The sequence below is a fragment of the Myotis nattereri genome (genome assembly GCF_964212035.1).
Source record: "Myotis nattereri genome assembly, chromosome: 1".
In the NCBI taxonomy this organism is placed as follows: domain Eukaryota; kingdom Metazoa; phylum Chordata; class Mammalia; order Chiroptera; family Vespertilionidae; genus Myotis; species Myotis nattereri.
This window is the reverse complement of record NC_138075.1, coordinates 12,686,348-12,704,971: the sequence shown is the minus strand read 5'-3', so window position 1 is coordinate 12,704,971 and position 18,624 is coordinate 12,686,348. Positions and strand designations below refer to the sequence as shown.

At 40.1% G+C, this 18,624-nt stretch overlaps 1 protein-coding gene across 1 annotated transcript in view; it reads left to right on the top strand.

The window, feature by feature from the left end:
* Positions 1 to 11,211: 11,211 nt before the first annotated feature.
* TTC8 (tetratricopeptide repeat domain 8) overlaps positions 11,212 to 18,624 on the top strand; it is a 37,690-nt gene continuing 30,277 nt past the window's right edge. The window contains exon 1 of the mRNA XM_081106394.1: positions 11,212 to 11,410. Coding sequence (XP_080962520.1) covers positions 11,297 to 11,410 — 114 coding nt within the window. The 5' untranslated portion in view covers positions 11,212 to 11,296. The remainder of the gene's footprint in view (positions 11,411 to 18,624) is intronic.

The window sequence follows — 18,624 nt, the reverse complement described above, 5'->3', positions numbered from 1 at the left end:
GATAATTGGAGATAAAAGAAGATAGAGCTATGACATAAAGGACAGGACTGTAGTAAAATGTCATGTATATTTTAAAGTCACAGACTTTACTGGGAAAGCATTTTAGCCAACAAATGAAACACTATTTCTAAGCAATATCTTTACATTTATAATGTGAGAGTAGTATTCCTTCAGATATAGAAAGGCAATTGTATACTTTCCACCACAAGCTAAAGTATCAATTTGTTTTAGACTGGATCTCACCTTGGATAAAACGGTTATTTTATTTTGATATGAAGTTTTTCTTTTCTTCCAACTTCTTATTTTAACTTTGAAATAATTTTGGCTGGACAGAAATGATAAAAATAATTCTTGTATATTTTAATTTTTATCCACATCCTTGATTCCCTGAATATTAACATTTATAACATTTCCTTTATAATTCTCTCTCTCCTTATGTGTGTATGTAAATATATGTGTATGTATATATTTACATGCACACACACATATACATATATACATGTGTATATATATATATGTGTTAATGCTTTAAGAGTATGTTGTAGACATGATTCTTCCCTTTTTCATGTGTATTTTCTGTTTAATATTACATTCTTTTACATAATTACAGAATAATTATCAAAATCATAAAATTACCATCAATACAGTACCATTATTTAACCTACAGATCTTATTAAAATCTTGCCTTTTTCCAGTTAATATCCTTTATAGGAAAAACTAGTAGCCCTGCACACAAATCTGTGCGCCAGTAGCTTGCTGCTGCCCTCCTGTAGCTCCCACTTCCTCCCCTCATAGCTTGGTGCCCTGCCTGCTCCTGTAGTTCTCTGCCGCCCGCTAATAGCTCACTGCCCCACCCTCCTGCTGATCCGGTTGTGATGGGGTAGGTCGTTATGCTTTTCAGCATAATGATCATTTGCATATTACATCTTTATTATGTAGGATTTTTAAATCTGATCCAGAATTCTAGTCACATGTTGCATTTAGTTTCCATGTCTCTTTTAACCTGGAAAAGTTTCTGAATTGTTTTTATATAATATCAACTTGGTATTTTGAAGAATGCAGATCATTTATTTTGTAGAATATTCCTTAGTTTAATTAAATTAAAATAATTCCCAGTTTGATAGACATTAAAGGAACCTCAGTTGAGTTCCAATGAACTGGCAGATCAAAAAGGAGACCAGCATCACAAAAGGTATTATGTAATACTTGTTACTATGTTATTGTCGTTATCAGAGGTGAATTTTTTTTCAAATGATGTCACACACAAGGACTGGTAATATTCCTGCATGAAAATCTGTACCATAGAATGGAAGTCTGGATTAGTTACATATAATCATGGATTGTCCCTTGTGGAATAAAGATAACAAATAAAAAATGCAATGTGCTAAGTTCAGATTTCAGCAAAAGTGTCAGAAATCACTTTTTAGAAAATATTCTACTGTAGTAGGAAGAGAACATGAGATGGCTTTTTTCAGCCACATAATCATAAATTATGTGGCTGAACACAATTTACCTTCAGGAAAAGCTTAGGAAGTATACTACTGAATATTGACATGATCTGGTACAATTTTAAATAATCATTAATTTTTCTAATAATTATTGCTTCATATCTTGTGAAATACTGTTTGGACTAATTATAAAAGATGTTGAAACAACATAATCCTAGAGTGTCTTAATGCATGTAACAGACAATAAAACCACATTATTAACACTACGAAAGTTAGCTGTCATCCTTTTGTGGCTGTGGCTTAACATACAGTGACAGGAAAATATGTAGTCACTTTGAACCTTTTCCTAGAAAGCAAACAACTCATTGACTGTACACTTAATTCCATTCTTAAAAGCGTGAACTCATACTTCTAATCTTATTTTTGCTTCCTAAATATGGGCTCATCTACTTTTCTTCCACAATTTGTGCCATGTATTATGACGAACTACTCATTCATTCAACAGATATGTATTGCTTGTTTGCTGTGTATCGGTCTCTGTTCTAAGTCCTTGGGACATGACAGTGAATAAAAGAGACAAACATTCCTGATTTCATGGAGCTTACATTCTAGTGGGAAACACAAATGAGAATGATGTAAATATTTATCTTTGTAAAGAAAATGAGGAGGCCAGGCCGGCGTGGCTCAGTGGTTGAGCATCGAACTATGAACCAGGAGGTCACGGTTCTATTCCTGGTCAGAGCACATGCCCCGGTGGTTCACTCCATCCCCAGTGGGGGGTGTGCAGGAAGCAGCCAATCAATGATTCTCTCTCATCATTGATGTTTTTATCTCTCCCTCCCTCTCCCTTCCTCTATGAAATAAATAAAAATATGTTGTTATTTTTTTTAAGGAGATAAGAAATATAGGTTGAAGTTGCTATTTTATGTGACATTCTCAGCCAGTCTGGCTTCGTGAGTGTGTGACAGGCGGTCTCACAGGGCACCATGCTTGGAAGAGTCCCATGATTGGCTTAAGGCGCTCCTGTTGATGTCTTGAAATTATTAATAACTAGGGGCCCTGAATTTTCATTTTTTTCTGAGCCCCATAAATTATGTAGCTAGTCCTGGTGGTGAGGGATGACCACTCTATAAGGTAAACATTTGATGTGGGACATGAGGGAAACGAGGAATCAATTTACATGGACGCCTGGGGAAAGAACATTCTTGGTAGAGGAAAGAATAAGTGCGAATAACTTGAGATGGACTATGTTTGATCTGCTCAAGGAACAGAAGCCTTTTTCACTTGGGTAAACTGAGCCAATGTATAGTGACATTAGACCAGGCCAGAGAGATGGAGTGGATGAGGGAGGGGGTAGATCATGTGGGGCCTTATGAGCGGGCGTAAGAACTTTGGCTTTTAAGATCACAAGTATATTTGGCAGGAATAAGCAAACATTTAGAGAGAAGTAATTTATGTTGGGCCAAATAATTGATAGGTAGATAAGGACAAAGGAGGACATCCTGGGAATGAAAAAGAATAGGGGTTCACAGGAGGGCGGAGGTTGGGAGACTGACACTGAATTTTTATATATTTTTTTTATTGATTTCAGAGAGGACGGGAGAGGGAGAGAGAGATAGAAACATCAATGATGAGAATCACTGATAGGCTGCCTCCTGCACACCCCCTACTGGGGATCAACCCCGCAACCCGGACACGTGCCCTTGACTGGAATTGAACCCAGGACCCTTCAGTCCACAGGCCGACGCTCTATCCACTAAACCAAACCAGCTAGGGCATGATCTTTTTTTAAATTAACATTATAAAAACAGTACATAAATACTTCTTATAAAAATTAAAGAAATGTTAGAAGTGTGTTTCTTTTCTAAAGGATAAAATTCCAAAAGTGACATCACTGAGTCAAAGGGGTTTTGTATTTTAAACTTAAGGTTACTTTCCAAAAGCGTTGTCAGAATTCCCAATAAACCTGCAGTGGATGAGAGGGTTGGTTTCTCCAGCACCGTTTTCATCTTTCTGATTTTTTCCTAATCTGCCAAGTGAAAAAAAGCTATTACTTTAATTATTTCCTTGATTAATAGGGAGACAGAGTAACTTCTTATATGTTTACCTTTTGTCTATCATGTACTTTACAATATTTAGGTTATTATTTGTTTATTTATTTACTTCATTCCTAGTTTATTTTGTTTTAGAGGAGTTTAAAATTTGTTATATAGTCAAATAAGTCAGTCTTTTCAATGATGATTTTGGGGTTTTTGTAACTGTTTGGCAAAGATCAGTCCAAGATAAACAAACAAACACAAACAAAAAACAGCAACTTTAGGCGTCTTAACTTTTGTTCTTTTACTGTTGCCATTTGTTCCAGGAGATCTTTATTTTTGTATACTGGTGAGGTTGACTCAATATTTTTTTCTCCAACAGAAAGCTAGCTGTCCCCTTCAATCTGTTGAAAAGGCTATCTTTTCCTCACTGTTTAGAAATACCATGTTCATCATATGCTAATTTATCACATATCCGCAGCCATTTTTGGCTTCTCTACTCTATTCCATTTATTCAGCAAACATTTTTTGAGCACATCTTATGTGCCTAGAATAGGCATCTGGGATGCAGCAAAGTGTCTACTTTTGGTGCTTGCATTCTGGGGAAGAGGAGTTAGTGGTAGAGAGAGAAGGTAATCTTATGGTCCACACTATGTCATGTTGTGGTAGGCACTCTGAAGAAAAATGTGGTAGGGGAGTGAGGTGGGGGTGTTGTGTAAGAGGTCCTCTTTGGTGAAGTGGCGTTTCAGTATGGACCTTTATGAAATGAGAGAAGACACAGGGAGAAGCAGGGGGCTGTCTAGGGGAAGAGTGTGGCTGTCAGCAAACAGCAAGCACAAGATTGCCCTGCTAACCCAGTCAAGAACCAGCAAGGAGGCCAGTGTCCCCCAAGTGAAACAACCAAGTTAGACTGGGGGGGTGAGATATGGTCAAAAAGGTAGCCAGGAGCTAGAATCTGTGGGACATTTAGGACTTAGTAAGGAGTTTGGATGGTGGTGTTAGAATATTCCAGAACTTATTTATTTATTTTTTTTAAAAAGCAGTACCCTAGCCAAATCAAAGATACTTTCTTGCCCGACCATGGTGGCTCAGTGGTTGAGCATTGACCTATGAACCAGGAGGTCAAGGTTTGATTCCTGGTCAGGGCACATGCCCAGGTTGTAGGCTCGATCCCTGATTGTGCAGGAGGCAGCCGATCAATGATTCTTATCATTGATGTTTCCATCTCTCTCTCCCTCTCCCTCTCCCTTCCTTTCTGAAATCAATAAAAATATATATTTAAAAAAAAAAGATACTTTCTTACTCATTGCCTTCTTCTCATACATGTATATGTGTCCTTGTGGCAGATCAGAGTAGAAGGCAGGAATGTATGAATATAGTGTATACTGCATTATAAAAATCAGTACTCTTATTTTGCATTTTAAATATGTGTACCCAGATTCCTTATGCCATTTGATTTTGGTTTGATCAACATGTCATTGTTTTAGCTTAAAAAAGACTCTAGGTCTATTTTTTAAGAAAATGATTTTAAAAGAATCTGCGTGACTCCTTCCCAATGAATAGAAAATAAGGCACTCTTTCATATCACTTTCAATTGCATGCGGATAAGATGCAGCCAGAAGTGGTTGTCACATAAATAAAATGTATACCAACAGAGTTCTAAGCTCACTTCAATTGTTGAAAATTAATTCATTTTCAGTCTTCAGAATCTGATTTTCAGAGTACAAGAAGCTTGATGGGAAAAGCAGCTGAATGTAATCAACCTCTCTTTCAAACTGTGCAGGCTGTCCTGTATAATATGCATCAGAGGGACTTGATAAATATTTCTAAGGACATTCGAGATGGCTCACCTTAGTGGGTGTGTAATTGCCTGTGAAATTCAGAATGAAACAAGCAAAGTTAGAACAAAAGGGAATGTTTAAGAACTGAATTTCTACTTTCTTAAGACCTTTGCCAAAGTAGCAGGTGGCAACTTCATTGGAGAGCCACAGGAGGGAAAGGGGTCCTGGCAGATGGCCAGTGATTTGGGGTGGGTGTAATGCAGCTCACGTACATAAATTGAGGAGCATTTCATTTATTTTCAGGGATGTCACTAGTTTTATAGTGTTTTTGCTTTGGAGTTTTGCTTTGGAGTAGCAGACTATTAACAGAATATTTCCCACCAGGTTAGGAAAAATTATTGTTCAAGTATTTGAAGCCAATAATAGTGGATTGTGACTAACTTTATAGCATACAATAGTTTTTCTGTGAATAAGGGCTCACATGAATTTGAAGACCTGAAAAAAAGTGAATATTTGTAAATAGAGTTACAGTAATTAAAATGTGTTATGCCTTCATAAATATGGACCTTCACAGCAGTGGCCCTGAGTACACAACCCAGAAACAGTATACCATCTATGCTAGAATTTAGCATGTAATGAAGGTAGCATTCCTAATGACTAAACCAGTATCCAATAAATTGCAGAATACAAAATAAATATAAAAAACACACACAAGAGCTTTCTTACATGACAAATTTCCTAGAAAACCAACGATCAGCAATTGGCAAGTAATAAAAATTTTCGCTCTGCTCTTCCAATAGCTAAACCTCATATTCTGTTCACTGAATTGACTATAAGTTTCTAAGCAAACTCTCAGTGGGGAAATCACATCCTCTCCATTGAAAAGATGTATAAGTACATGAGTCAAATTTTATCTCTACCGCTGACCTCTTTTTATGTATCTATGTCCAGTTATCAACAGAACATCTTCATCTGGCTGTCCCAAAACATTGAAATCATTATACCCCAATTGAATTTAATCTCTTTTTTCCCCTCAACTCATTCCTTCTCCTCCATACCATACACTCACAACCTGAAAACCTTGGAGACAGCCTAGCTTTCTCTCTTTTCTTAGATAAATACCCTCCACATATCCAATCAGTGTCCAAGTCCTATTGATTCTATTTATTTTTTAATCCTCAATCTCAGGATATGTTTTTATTGATTTGAGAGAGAGAAGAAGGGAGGGATGCAGAGAGAAGGAGAAAGAGAGAGATATCCATGTGAGAGAGAAACATCGATCTGTTGCCTCTCGTACGTGCGCCGACTGGGGATCAAACCCGCAACCTAGTTATGTGCTCTGACTGGGAATCGAACCCACAACCTTTTGGTGTATGGGATGATGCTCCAACCAATTGAGTCACACCAGCCGGGGGCCATTCTATTTCTTTAATATATTTGGTCCACTTTGTCCATCTGCATTACTCCCAGCATTTTGCACCTTGACTCTTGCAATAGTATCTGAAGTGACCTCCCTGACTTCGCTCCCAGTTATTCGAGTTGTTTTTATCCTGGTAAAACTTCTCTGATGGCTTTTCATTGACTATGCAAACTCCACGGCATGGTGCTCCCCACTCTTGATGACCTGTCCTCAGCCTACCTTTGCCTCTTCTTTCCTTCCTCACCCACTTTCCTGGCCACAGGATTCCATGCCGCTGTGAAGCTTTTCCTGAGCTGCTGACTGCAGAGCTCATTACCCTGTGCAAGGGCACAATCGCCCCACCCTGTGCCTCTACTGTACCTATTCACCTGGATAGGTTCTATTGAACTTATTGTTTATATGCATTATTTACTCTGTGTCCCTTGCATGTATTTAAAAGCAGGTCTGCATAAATACCAGTATCAATAGATATTAAATACCTCGGCAAGAAACTGGAAAAATGTAACCAACCTTCAATTTCTTTGATACTGCCTCAAAGTGCTCTATCTCTAGCACAGTGGTTCCCAACGTGGGGCACATGTCCCACAGGAGGGCAATTTGATTTTTAAGGGGGGCAATTCGAGAATGAGTTAACAGTGAATTTTTTGCATTTCTTACGGTTCTAGGGGTCTCTTATACTGTATATAAATATATATTGTGACAGATTTATGCATTTCAGTTCTCTATTATGTTTTGAAACTTTATTTGCTATTTTTTCTTATCACTTCATATTATTATTTTTTAACAATTTCTTAGTGATTTCTTCCTCAATACTTCAACTGTCCTTTCATTCTTTTATTTTTCTCTTTCATGGATGCCATGTTCTTTGGAAGCTTGTTTAGACCTAGTCAATGGCCTTTTAGGCTTCCTCCACATGAATAGGAGTTCACTTTTTGAATAACAAGAATTGTGTGTCACAGAGGGGGCATCAGGGTTTTAGAGTTGCTTAGGTGGGGCGTGGCCAAAAAAGTTGGGAGCCACTGCTCTAGCATGAAATAAATGTTGTCTGACAGAAAATTGAGGAGATCCCTGGTTGCATACATTGTTTGGTTCCCACCTCAGAGCATTTCTATGTTCCTTTGAAAAAAACAATGTAATTACACCTTACTTGAATCAAGTTGATTTGATCTCCACAACCAGCCCATAAATAGCCACTACCATCATCGCTGTTCTCATATCATCATCACCATCATCCCCCGTTTTAAATGCAGTGGGGAGGGACTGTGGTGGCCTTTAAGTACACCACCTGCCTCCCTGGACCACACCCGCTCCTCCCTTTCCTCCTGTGTGCAATTTACTTCCTCCTAAGCTCAAGAGCCCTCCTGTTGCCTAAGTTGTTTTTTTGTTTGTTAGTTTTGTTTTTTTGTTAACCTCACCCGAGGATCTTTTTTCCGTTGGGAAAATTGGGCCGAAACCTTCCAATGTGCAGGCCTAGGGCTGGCCAGCCAGGGCTTGCCTAAGTTTTCAGTGAGCCAAAAGCAGCCCACCCTGGGCTCACTCCTATTACTGTTGGTTCTATTCTAAGCCCTGCCTTTAGGGTTTAGACTTTAATAGGAAACATTAATAGGAAAAATAGTAGTTGTAACAGTTCCTGGTGAAGGGGGTAGATAAGAATTACTGTCCCAAGTTTTAATAAGTTTACTCTCCAAATCACCTGGATTCATGTCTTGAATTCTTTCCTGAACGAAGTCAAGAATGCTGCCAAACTGTGCTGGGGCAGGCTTGCCTCAGCCTGGTCCCTTTCTGGTGATAAGGGGTTCAAATATAGGATATCTGGCTTCGGAGCCCACTTCTTAATCACCATGCAATAGCTAATTTGCCTGAGAAAACACAGTCAGTCTGAACTGAAGTTCAATGCTCTTTCCGCTGACTACTCTTTATACAGGGTGGGGCAAAAGTAGATTAACAATTGAGAGTAGGCCAAGCACAGAGTTTATTCTTGTATTATTATTTATAAATTATTGTATTATTTTCCATATGAACAACTGGCAACCTATTTTGCTCCACTCTGTACATAAATAACCTTAGGGTGGGGCACCTGTCTTATTCATCTCTGCATTCTTATCACCAAGCATAGGGCCTACACAAATAATAGTTGACCAAGAGAATATCTTATTTTATACTTTTGCTTTTCTTTTGGGTTAAGTTTTCATGGCCTGAATAACTCCAATTTAACATTTAAGAAAATTTAACTTTTGACATTTAAAGTTACATGATCTCCAGTATCTGATTTCAAGCCCAATTAACCTAAAGTGATATTCAGTTGCTAGAGAGCTAAAGATAAGGATCCGTGAACTGAGATCTAGCTCTGATTGTGAAACTGACCCTTTCAAAGGAATTATGTTGTTTTGCTATGCTTCCTTTTCTCCAGTAAGAAAATGGCCCCAGTAATTCTTATCTACCCCCTTCACCAAGAACTGTTACAACAGCAATTTTTCTTATTAATGGCATGATATTAAAATGATTTCTGCATTATTAGAAATGATAAAAAATACATTCATAAAATTAACATAAATACATGTACATGATTTAAAAATAACATGTTTATTACCTTTAAAGGTACATTTTATGCTACATTTGGACATAACATTCTGCAATTTGCTAAGCATTCTATAATTTTTCTTATCCATTTGACTTTTCTAAAGGAGAAAGAATAACCTTCTGAAAGAAGCTAAGATGAATTATATGCTCCTAAGATACTTTAATGCTTCTATTTTGCCCCATATTAAATATATATTTTATATATTTTAAATACTTTTTGTATCCTACTTGCAAAAATCTATTTCCCTCTAGGAAGTTGGCAATACTCTCAATATATACAAGGCCATTTTGAACTCAACACAGTGGTTGTTCAACCCTGGTTTCCCATTAAAATGACCTGGGAAACTTAAAAAAATACTGATTCCTCAGCCCTACCTCAAACCATTTACTGAATATCTGGGGATGGACTTTGGGCATCATATTTTTAGAAACTTCCATGACATCCTATGAAATACTTGACCGGCACTCCTCAACAAAGAAAGTCTGAGAAGCTGTCACTGACCATAGGAGCCAAAGGAGACATGATGACTAAATAGAATATTGTATCTAAAGTGAGATGTTGGGAGAGAAAAAGGATATTAGTGAAAAGACCCTGTGAAATATTGAGCCTAATTGCCAAATGCCAGCATGTGTGGCCCTAAAAATCTGCCACCTTAAAACAATAAGCTGCTGATTAGAACAGGTTACATTTCTAGAGGCACTCCGGGGAAAAGCAATGCACTCATTTTAATACGTAATTATAATAAGCATAATCCTGAAATTAATTGCCTCCAAGATGCAAAAATTCAAGAAAGACTGCTAGTAGAGGAGTAAAAACAAACAAACAACCCATTTCTCAGAAAGGTAAGTTTAATTTTTACATCTATGAAATATATAAATATCTGTGCTGTTGGCAGTTTGTTTCTTATCTATAAAGGAGATTGAGACCTGATCAGAAAGTTACTCAGTATTGAGTTAATTTTCCTCTCTTGCCTCTCCCACCGCGGTAGGAAGGAGGCAAAGAATAAAGATCCCCTAGTCTTCCATAATGAAGTCTACCTGGATTTAACCCAGTCACACTTCTCCTTTCATAACCATTAAAGATATTTGTCATGTGTGTTGATCTTGAGCAAAGTCAGAATTGTGCCTGAAGAAATTCTCTGCACAAGTAAACATTTGACCAACAGCAAGTGCTTGAAGATGGTGTTTCAAAAGCTCGTTTTTAATTTTTTGCACACATTATCTTGTTTGGTAAAAATGAATAATTTATAACTCAGAATCCCTGTGCAGCATCAAATTAACAAACAGTAATAACAGCCTGTGGGCAGCCACACAGATTACAGCCCAGATCCCTAACTCCATGAGACATAACGTAAAAAAATTTCTCTTTCCTCAGCCTACCTCAGTTTCTCATCTGTAAAAAATGAATGCATTGAACTAAGCAATCTTCAATGTTCCTTTCAATTTGGACTTTGGGATTTGGTGAGAAGGACTTCGAGAAACGGACTGGAGAGTTTTAAGATTTTAGGTAGGGCTTTGGGTTCGAATGGGCAGGATGGTGTTGAAAAAGCGGTTTGCAAGCTGGTGTTTCTGAAGTCGGAAGGGTAATTGATTGGGATAAAAATAGGTGAAGGAGTAAGAGTAAGACAGTGACCTGCAGGAGGGTCTACTTTGTGATTGGCAGTGTAAGAAGAGCGTTCGGCTGCTAGGCAACGGCGCGTCTAGGGGGAGGTTGAGGACCCCAGTCCGAGGTGTCTAAGTACCGCCTCTTAATTCAGTTACACTGCCTTCTCGAAATTAATGAAACATGTAGTCTTTAAAAGTACACATTTGTCTTGCACCACGTTTGGCACGCCCTAGCGTATGGGCAAGCCTGCGGCTGAGTTCTGTTTGCGGTGTATTTTTCTTTCTCCTGTTTTCAGGCGCAATGCGGGCTCCTCTGTGACTAGGCCCCTGTCGCCGAGTTGCCGGGCAGAGCTGGACGCTGCGGGCTCCTGGGTCCCGCCCTCCCTAGGTCCGGCCGCGGCCCTTCCCGGGCAGCCCTCGGCAGCCATGGCCCCAGAGATGGAACCGCTGTTCCTGGCCTGGAGCTATTTTAGGCGCAGGAAGTTCCAGTTCTGCGCCGCTGTGTGCTCGCAGATGCTGGAGAAGTCCCCTTACGACCAGGTACCCGCCAGACCCCATCGGCCCTGCGGATCCTGGGGACGAGGCAGAGGGTTCCGGGGGTGCCCAGGCCTCCGGGTGGGAGCTCCGGGGAGGAAGGCCGAGAGGCAGGTTGACTGTGTGGTGAGCACAGACCCCGGGAGCCGTGTCCGGCGGGCGCCTGCCCGCTGCGTACCCGAGGCCCGGAGGGACCCGCGGTTGCTGTGCCAGGATAACCAACCCCCCGCCTGAAACGTTGGCGGTGCCTTTACTTGCTGGGGTCCAACCCCAGCAGGTTCAGGGGTCCCCAAAGGTGTGGACGGAGTCGGCGAAGAAGGAATGACACGGAGACAGCTTTCAGTTGATCAGCAGCCTAGCCAGGATCTCTAGCCAAGTTCTGGTCTGGATCTCCAGCCAGGTTCTGTGTCCATGTTCTCTTGCTAGGTTCTCCAGGTTCTCCAGCCAGGTTCTCCAGCCAGGTTCAGTCACCAGGTTCTAGTCAGGTTCTCTTGCCAATTTCTGTAGTCAGGTTCAGTCCAGGATCTTTTGCCATGTTCTCTCCAGCAAAGTTCTTCTGTCTCTAGGTTCTGTGTAGGTTCTGTATTCTTGGTTCTGTCTTCTATGTTCTGTCTTGTTACATCTGTATTCATACCAGTTGATTCCAATCCTATCAATCTCTATTCCAAAGGTTAGGGCATTTCTTATCTCCATTCCAGGGAGTAAAGATTATGTAGCTTAAGCATGATTGTTCGTAGTTAAAGTGATTAATTACCCCCCTGTCACTTAGTTGAGGTTTTATTCCCTCCCTAACTTCAGGGGAAAATCCCTACCTGGGGAAACAACCTTTCTCAGAGATCTTGGTTAAAACACATAGTGCCAAGAAGGTGAGCAAACATATTAAGAACAGTATGCCATATGTGCCAGGTCCCTTGAAACAGCAAGGATGGACCGGCTCCCGGCATTTACTTCCTCCAAGCGTCCCAGAAAGGAACCCCTAAGTCCCTGACTTTTACTTGCATACGGATGGGCTCTTAAGCTCGCTGCATGTGCGTTGTTCATTTCTAAAACAATGACATATAAACTTAACGATCTGTAAACTTTCTACCTCCCGTTGCCATAGCTGCCTTTTTTCTTTTGGATCAAATGTGTGATCCTTCCACTTCACCTTAAACTGTTATTCAAGAGTGAGGAGCCTTTGATTTGGGGGCATGAGTGCAGCTTGCCAATAAGACAAGTTAGAGGAACCTAGGAGGGGGAAAGGGTACATTTATTATTAGGAGAGAGAGAGACTGGGGAAGGGACGGAAATGTCCCCCTAAATGGTGGCATTGATGAAAAGAGATTTTAAGTAAACTACAGCGATAGTTTAACTTCTCTTAAAGTGTAATATTCAGTAAAGCGGATGAATAGGTCGTATGTTTAATGCATGTGAGAGGTGCAGGTCTGGTTGACAGGTAGTTCCTGGAAGAGGCAAAAAGGAGAAAAAGAGAGGATAGGAGCAGAGCTGTGGCAGTTTGTCAGTGCTTCTAGTAAATGCAAAACAGAGTTCGTGTTTGCCAGCTTTTCCTCTAGTTAGAAAAAAAAAAAATGAGGGGCGATGCATAAGCCCAGGCGTGAGTGTGAACACTGTCATCAGGCTCTGCCATAGGTCCCAGCAAATGGATGGAGGGTAACCTTTTGAGGTGAACGTTTTGGCCTTCAGATAGATTGTGCATCTCCCCTAGAACAATCCACGGTAGTGGAGGTGCCAAGCTAGGTTCTGTTTGTGTTAGTTGATAGGATTGTGTTTCTGTGGGCAAGTATTTTTCCAAGTGTGCTTCTTGGGACACTAGTACCACAGATGCGGTTTAAAAAAACAGCAACGCAGAAACTTACCATGATCCCACAGGGGAATCATGATGAAATATTGACCCATTTCCATTTGTACCACAGAAGTTAGTTACAGACCTGTGATGTGCCAGACACTGTTCTGGGCACGATGGTTTTCAAGATCTATGTGGTCAGAACAATGGGGAATGTTTCACCAGGAATAGAAGTTTAGCTTGATGTTATCTCGCAAAACTGGGCTTTTGATATCGGGATAGGGCTGCTGGAAAGTTGACAGCGTTCATTCATGTTAGTTATTCTTTGAGCCAACCTTTTTTTTTTTTTTCTTTTGAGAGCCAACCTTTAAACACCACGCTTTTGGACTGTGTGCTTTTCTTAGTACCAGTTTAGGTAGTTTGGGCCCAATTGTTATTTCAATTTGGACATATTTCCCAGTCTGCTTTTCCCAAGCTTGAAGACATCCTGCTTTTTTCTTAATTAAAAAAAAGTAAATATTTATGTTAAGAGTACTGATGTAATGAAGGAAGAGCTTTAGGAAGCTTAAGGAGGTTCCTTTGAGTAAAAACATGACAAATGCTCTTTCCTTTCCTTAGGATGAGTCCAGGATGGCAGATCTGTAAGGTATTCACAAAGTCTGGCACCCAGGGGCTGTCGTGTATTTGCTGAACAAGTGCATTAATCATATGCATGGTTGCATTTTGATGGCATTACTTATGTTTGTGAAGATCATCCTAGTTGCCTGATGATTGTCACCCCCAACCCTTGCCCCTCATCCTTCTTTTCTTAAATGACCTCCCTCCTCTCCCACTTCTTCTTTAAATATATATATATATATATATATATATATATATATATATATTATTTCAGAGAGGAAGGGAGAGGGAGAGAGAAATGGAAACATCAATGATAAGAGAGAACCATTGATTGGCTGAATCCTGCCGGCCCCACACCGGGGATCGAGCTCACAACCTGGGCATGTGCCCTGACCATGGAATCAAACCGTGACCTCCTGGTTCATAGGTCGATGCTCAACCACTGAGCCCCTCAGGCCGGGCGCCCCTCATCCTTAATTCTCAGGACCATTGGTTCTTTTTTTTTTATTATTGATTTTTTTACAGAGAGGAAAGGAGAGAGAGAGAGAGTCAGAAACATCGATGAGAAACATTGATCAGCTGCCTCCTGCACATCTCCTACTGGGGATGTGCCCGCAACCTAGGTACATGCCCTTGACCGGAATCGAACCTGGGACCTTTCAGTCCGCAGGCCGACACTCTATTCACTGAGCAAAACCGGCTTCGGCAGGACCATTGGTTCTTAAATGTACATTTATATTTTCAAATGAATGTATTAGCATTATGGACATAACTTAAGTCATTTCTTGTTAATTAATCCAGAAAATTCTTCCTGGATTCCTCCAGGAGAGTGTTTCTAATAGTGATTATCCTCATTGGGATTTATCCTGTGCCACCAAACTGATTTGGGTACAAATGAGTGACTTTGAAGCAGTGCTGGGATACATAGAAGAGCAAGGAAATGACAATATTTCTTCGGAGTGCCAAATGAATTTATTTTTGCTCTTTCTTTTTTCCAAAAACAAAATAGCTTTTGCTTTTGATGTTGTTTTTTTTCCACTTTTTATTTTTGCTTGTTTTTCTCCCCGATGAGGAGAACCTCTCTGAAGTGATTTGTTACTTGTTAATCTTTGTATAAGCTTGTTCAGGGAGCTTCAAAAAAGATAACGTTTCAGTCTCGATACATCAGCCTTTTTGGAGGAAGCCTATCTTTGAGACTATTTTACATTTACTTCTCCTTTAAGAGATATCCTTTTGGCATACTTCCATCAAACATATTTAATTAGTGCCTTGTGGTTTTTATTAGGACATTTGGGTTTTATTTAATTTTGATTCTTGTCAAAATTGAGGTAGTCTGGTTGGCCAGAGAGGTATGATATACTATGGAATAGCATGTTTCCTTAGAGTAATACATTTTTATATGGATTCAGAAGAACTGAAGGGTAGGTTGAGTATATTAATATGGTGGTTGATAATGGGAAAAGGTTCATGAAGCAGATGGATTCTGAACTGCTTTTTCCAGGAGCAGAATGGTGAGACACAGGGCAGGGTCTGTGAGCATGAAGGGCACTAATTAAGGTTCTGATCAGTTAAAAATAAAGAGAGAAGGATAATTGGTTAATTTAGCATAGTTTCCCCGTTTGATAAAATTCAGAGAGAGGCGTTGTCTTTTTTCAAAGTGTTCTTTAAATCCTGACTGAAGAAGTGGTTAAGAGCGATAAGATATGAAAGGGAGAAACCCCTTCCACACACCATCTGACCCCGAGGGAAAGGTTGCTTTTAAAGGATGTGGGTCATCCTGATTAGTTGCTTAATCTGATTACTGTTCTTTGTGTTCCATATGTCAGATTCATGGCTTGAAACCCAGTTCTGGTATTTTAGCTCCATTATATTTAAACAGGTCATAAAACAGGGAGGTTTTTTTGGGCACTGTTTTTTGGGGGTTTTTTTGTTTGTTTTTAATGACAATGGGGTAGATTTCCAAATTATTAAAATTAATGATTCTGGAAGCTGTATATCAGAATAGGGGTAATTCACATTCTCCTCCCCCCCCTCCCCCCATCTCTGCTTATAGTGAGAGATGTTACGGAGAGGAAGGGGTTAATACTGTAAATGGTTTGAAGGTGGAGAAAAGGCTAAGAGCCACTGGCTTAGATGAAAGATAGGGAATCAGGGCTCCCCAGTGACTTATCTGTTAGTCGCTGGTTGAGACAACGATCTAGAGATCCAAGCCAAAAAGCATCTTTCTGGATGATTATCTAATTTATTTCCTCTTTGGGGCCATGGAGACTTAGCCGCACTTAGTCTTTTGATTCTGTACCCTGTGGAGCAGTTCTTTTTCTGATTTTGTATTCCTGCTGAATTGTACATATTACATTCCCACTTGGCTACTTGGTCAGTCAATCTCCCTAACCTTCTGAAATCTGTCCATTTCTCTGTTCCCTTACATTTTCCCCCCTTCCTGTTATTGTTAAATTCTGAATAATAACTCAGAAGAGTAGATTCATTAGCTGGAGTGAGTATTGGTGGCCATTAGGAAGTCACATTCAGAATTATCTGGAGACTTAACTCCCTGAAGTAATAACAGCAACCGAAGAGAAAGCCTTACTGCAGGGAGGAAGGGAGGAGACAAACTGATGTGAATTGAAGTTGCTGCTAATGAGTATTTGCTGGTTGTCGGCGGTGCCACTCTGCTGTCCATGCCCTCTTGCTCACTTTGAAGGAGATCCAAAGAGAAGTTTTAATTTGTGTGCCTAACTGGGAGTTCCTTCTCAGTTCTGACAAGGGAAGTAATAGAGAGTTTGGTGCTTTTTCGTTCATTATGTAGATGTTTTTATAGGGAAATTCTGTGTGATTGATAACTCCTGTCAAAGGTGCTACCACCCTTACACTTCATTGACAATGATCGTACCTATGAAAGAATTCCGAAAATGATTAAATTTTCTTAAAACTGCAAAGTTTTATGCCATACAGTGGGCACTATTACTCCACTATGAGGGGAGGACTAGGTAATGGAGGTTGCAGGACTTGCTCCAGGTCATGCAGCTAAGTGGCTCCTGAGGACCAGGCCCAGGTCTTCTGACTCAACTGTGTGGATATCCATGGAAATTATTTGCTAGACCAAGCGAACCTAACTTGTGGTTCCCTATAGGGGCGGATTAATTGAAATCACAAAACTCTAGTAGAGAGCGATCCAAAGATGTCTCAGTGATTTTTAAAAAGTTCTGCCTTCTCTCTAAATTACAACATTTTGAGTTTTTCTTGTCATAGTCCTGCTACTCCTGATGGACCTCCAGGCCAGCCCTACCTGGCCTTGGTCTCCCCATGCCCCACAGTAGTCTGCTGTCCAGCCTTGCTACGACCTCACATTCTCAGCAAAGTACCAGCTGTTGGCCCTGAATGTCTAGGTTCAGATTCTGCCTGTACACCTTGACCTCAGAGTTTTCTCATCTGTGTAATGGGGATGATAATGTACCTATCTCAAAGGGTTGTTGTGAGGGTTAAGTTCATGAATACATGGTAAGTGATCAAAAATGTTAGCTGCTATTGTCTCTATGCAGCTAGTGATATTTGCATGTAGGATTCTGTCATCTATGTTTTTCTCAAAGGATTGTTGGTAATATGGAAAGCATCTGTGAGGAGTGTCCGGTGAATTGATGATAAAATGATGTTGAATGTAGTTTATAAAATCATTGGCACTCAGTAATTTCCAGAATAATCTCTCTCTCTTTTCTCTGACTTTCTTACCTCTCATGTATTCTTTTCTCCTCTCCAACTAAGTCATCTATAATTGGTCCATAGCTTGAATATAGCATTTACCATATTGTATTGTAATTCATTGGATTATGTGCTTTCCCCCATAGAATGTTTTCAGTGCCTAGCCGAGTGCCAGGGATGCCGGGAGAATGTTGTGAAATGAATGTGTTCTCTGCCTCCCTCTCCTTCAGGCCTTGTCTCCATCTTCCATTCATACAACCTCACCTGCCTCCACATCTTCTCATCCCCTAGGCCTTTAATTTTCTTCTCTCACCTTCTCATTTCACATCATTTTCCCACATGCTTTTTAGCTGTACGGTAAATTGTAAATGTATTCCTGAGGGACAGTGGAATGAGGCAGAGCCAGCGCAGAGGCCTTCATCCGGGAACAGAGCGCTCTGAAGCTGAGCTGCCGGTTTCAGTTTGGCCACTGGGGGATCTTCCTGCCCTTGGCAGAATAACAAGCATCTCCTTTAGTTGTTTTCTTTTCCGTTTCAAGCATTGTCTACAATCACCTCTGGTAAGCTTTTCCCCCCTTTGTATATGGAACTTATGTTTTTCCTACACTTTACCCTTCAATCCTGCTTTATTATTTCCAACTCATTTTTTTTTTTTTTTTTTTTATCTCCAAGATGCGCTGGCAAGAAAGAGCTGTGGCTCTTTGTATAACCTTGAGCAAATTACAAGACATCTCTGAATTTGTTTTATTATCTGTAAAGTGAATAATATCACTTACCTGCCTCTCTCAGATGGTTGTTACAAAACTCAGGTGAAATAATGGGTCAACAGACATGTATACAAATAACCAGAAAAAAAGAATAGAAAGGGGTTACTTCTGTCATTTCATTTCCTGTATATCAATCAGTGTGTTTCTTTAAGTATGGACTGTGGGAAATCTGTACTTTTCCTACATCTTTCTTGTGCACAGTGGAATTGAAAACCTCCCGTTGCTATGCATTCTTAGCTGCTGTTTTGTGTTTGGTTCAGCTGATTGATAAATATTCTCTAAAGCCCACCTTCTAGGGCCCTCACTTTCCAGCCTCGCTTGGCTTTTGTCTCCCATGTTCCTACCGTGTGCCACGCT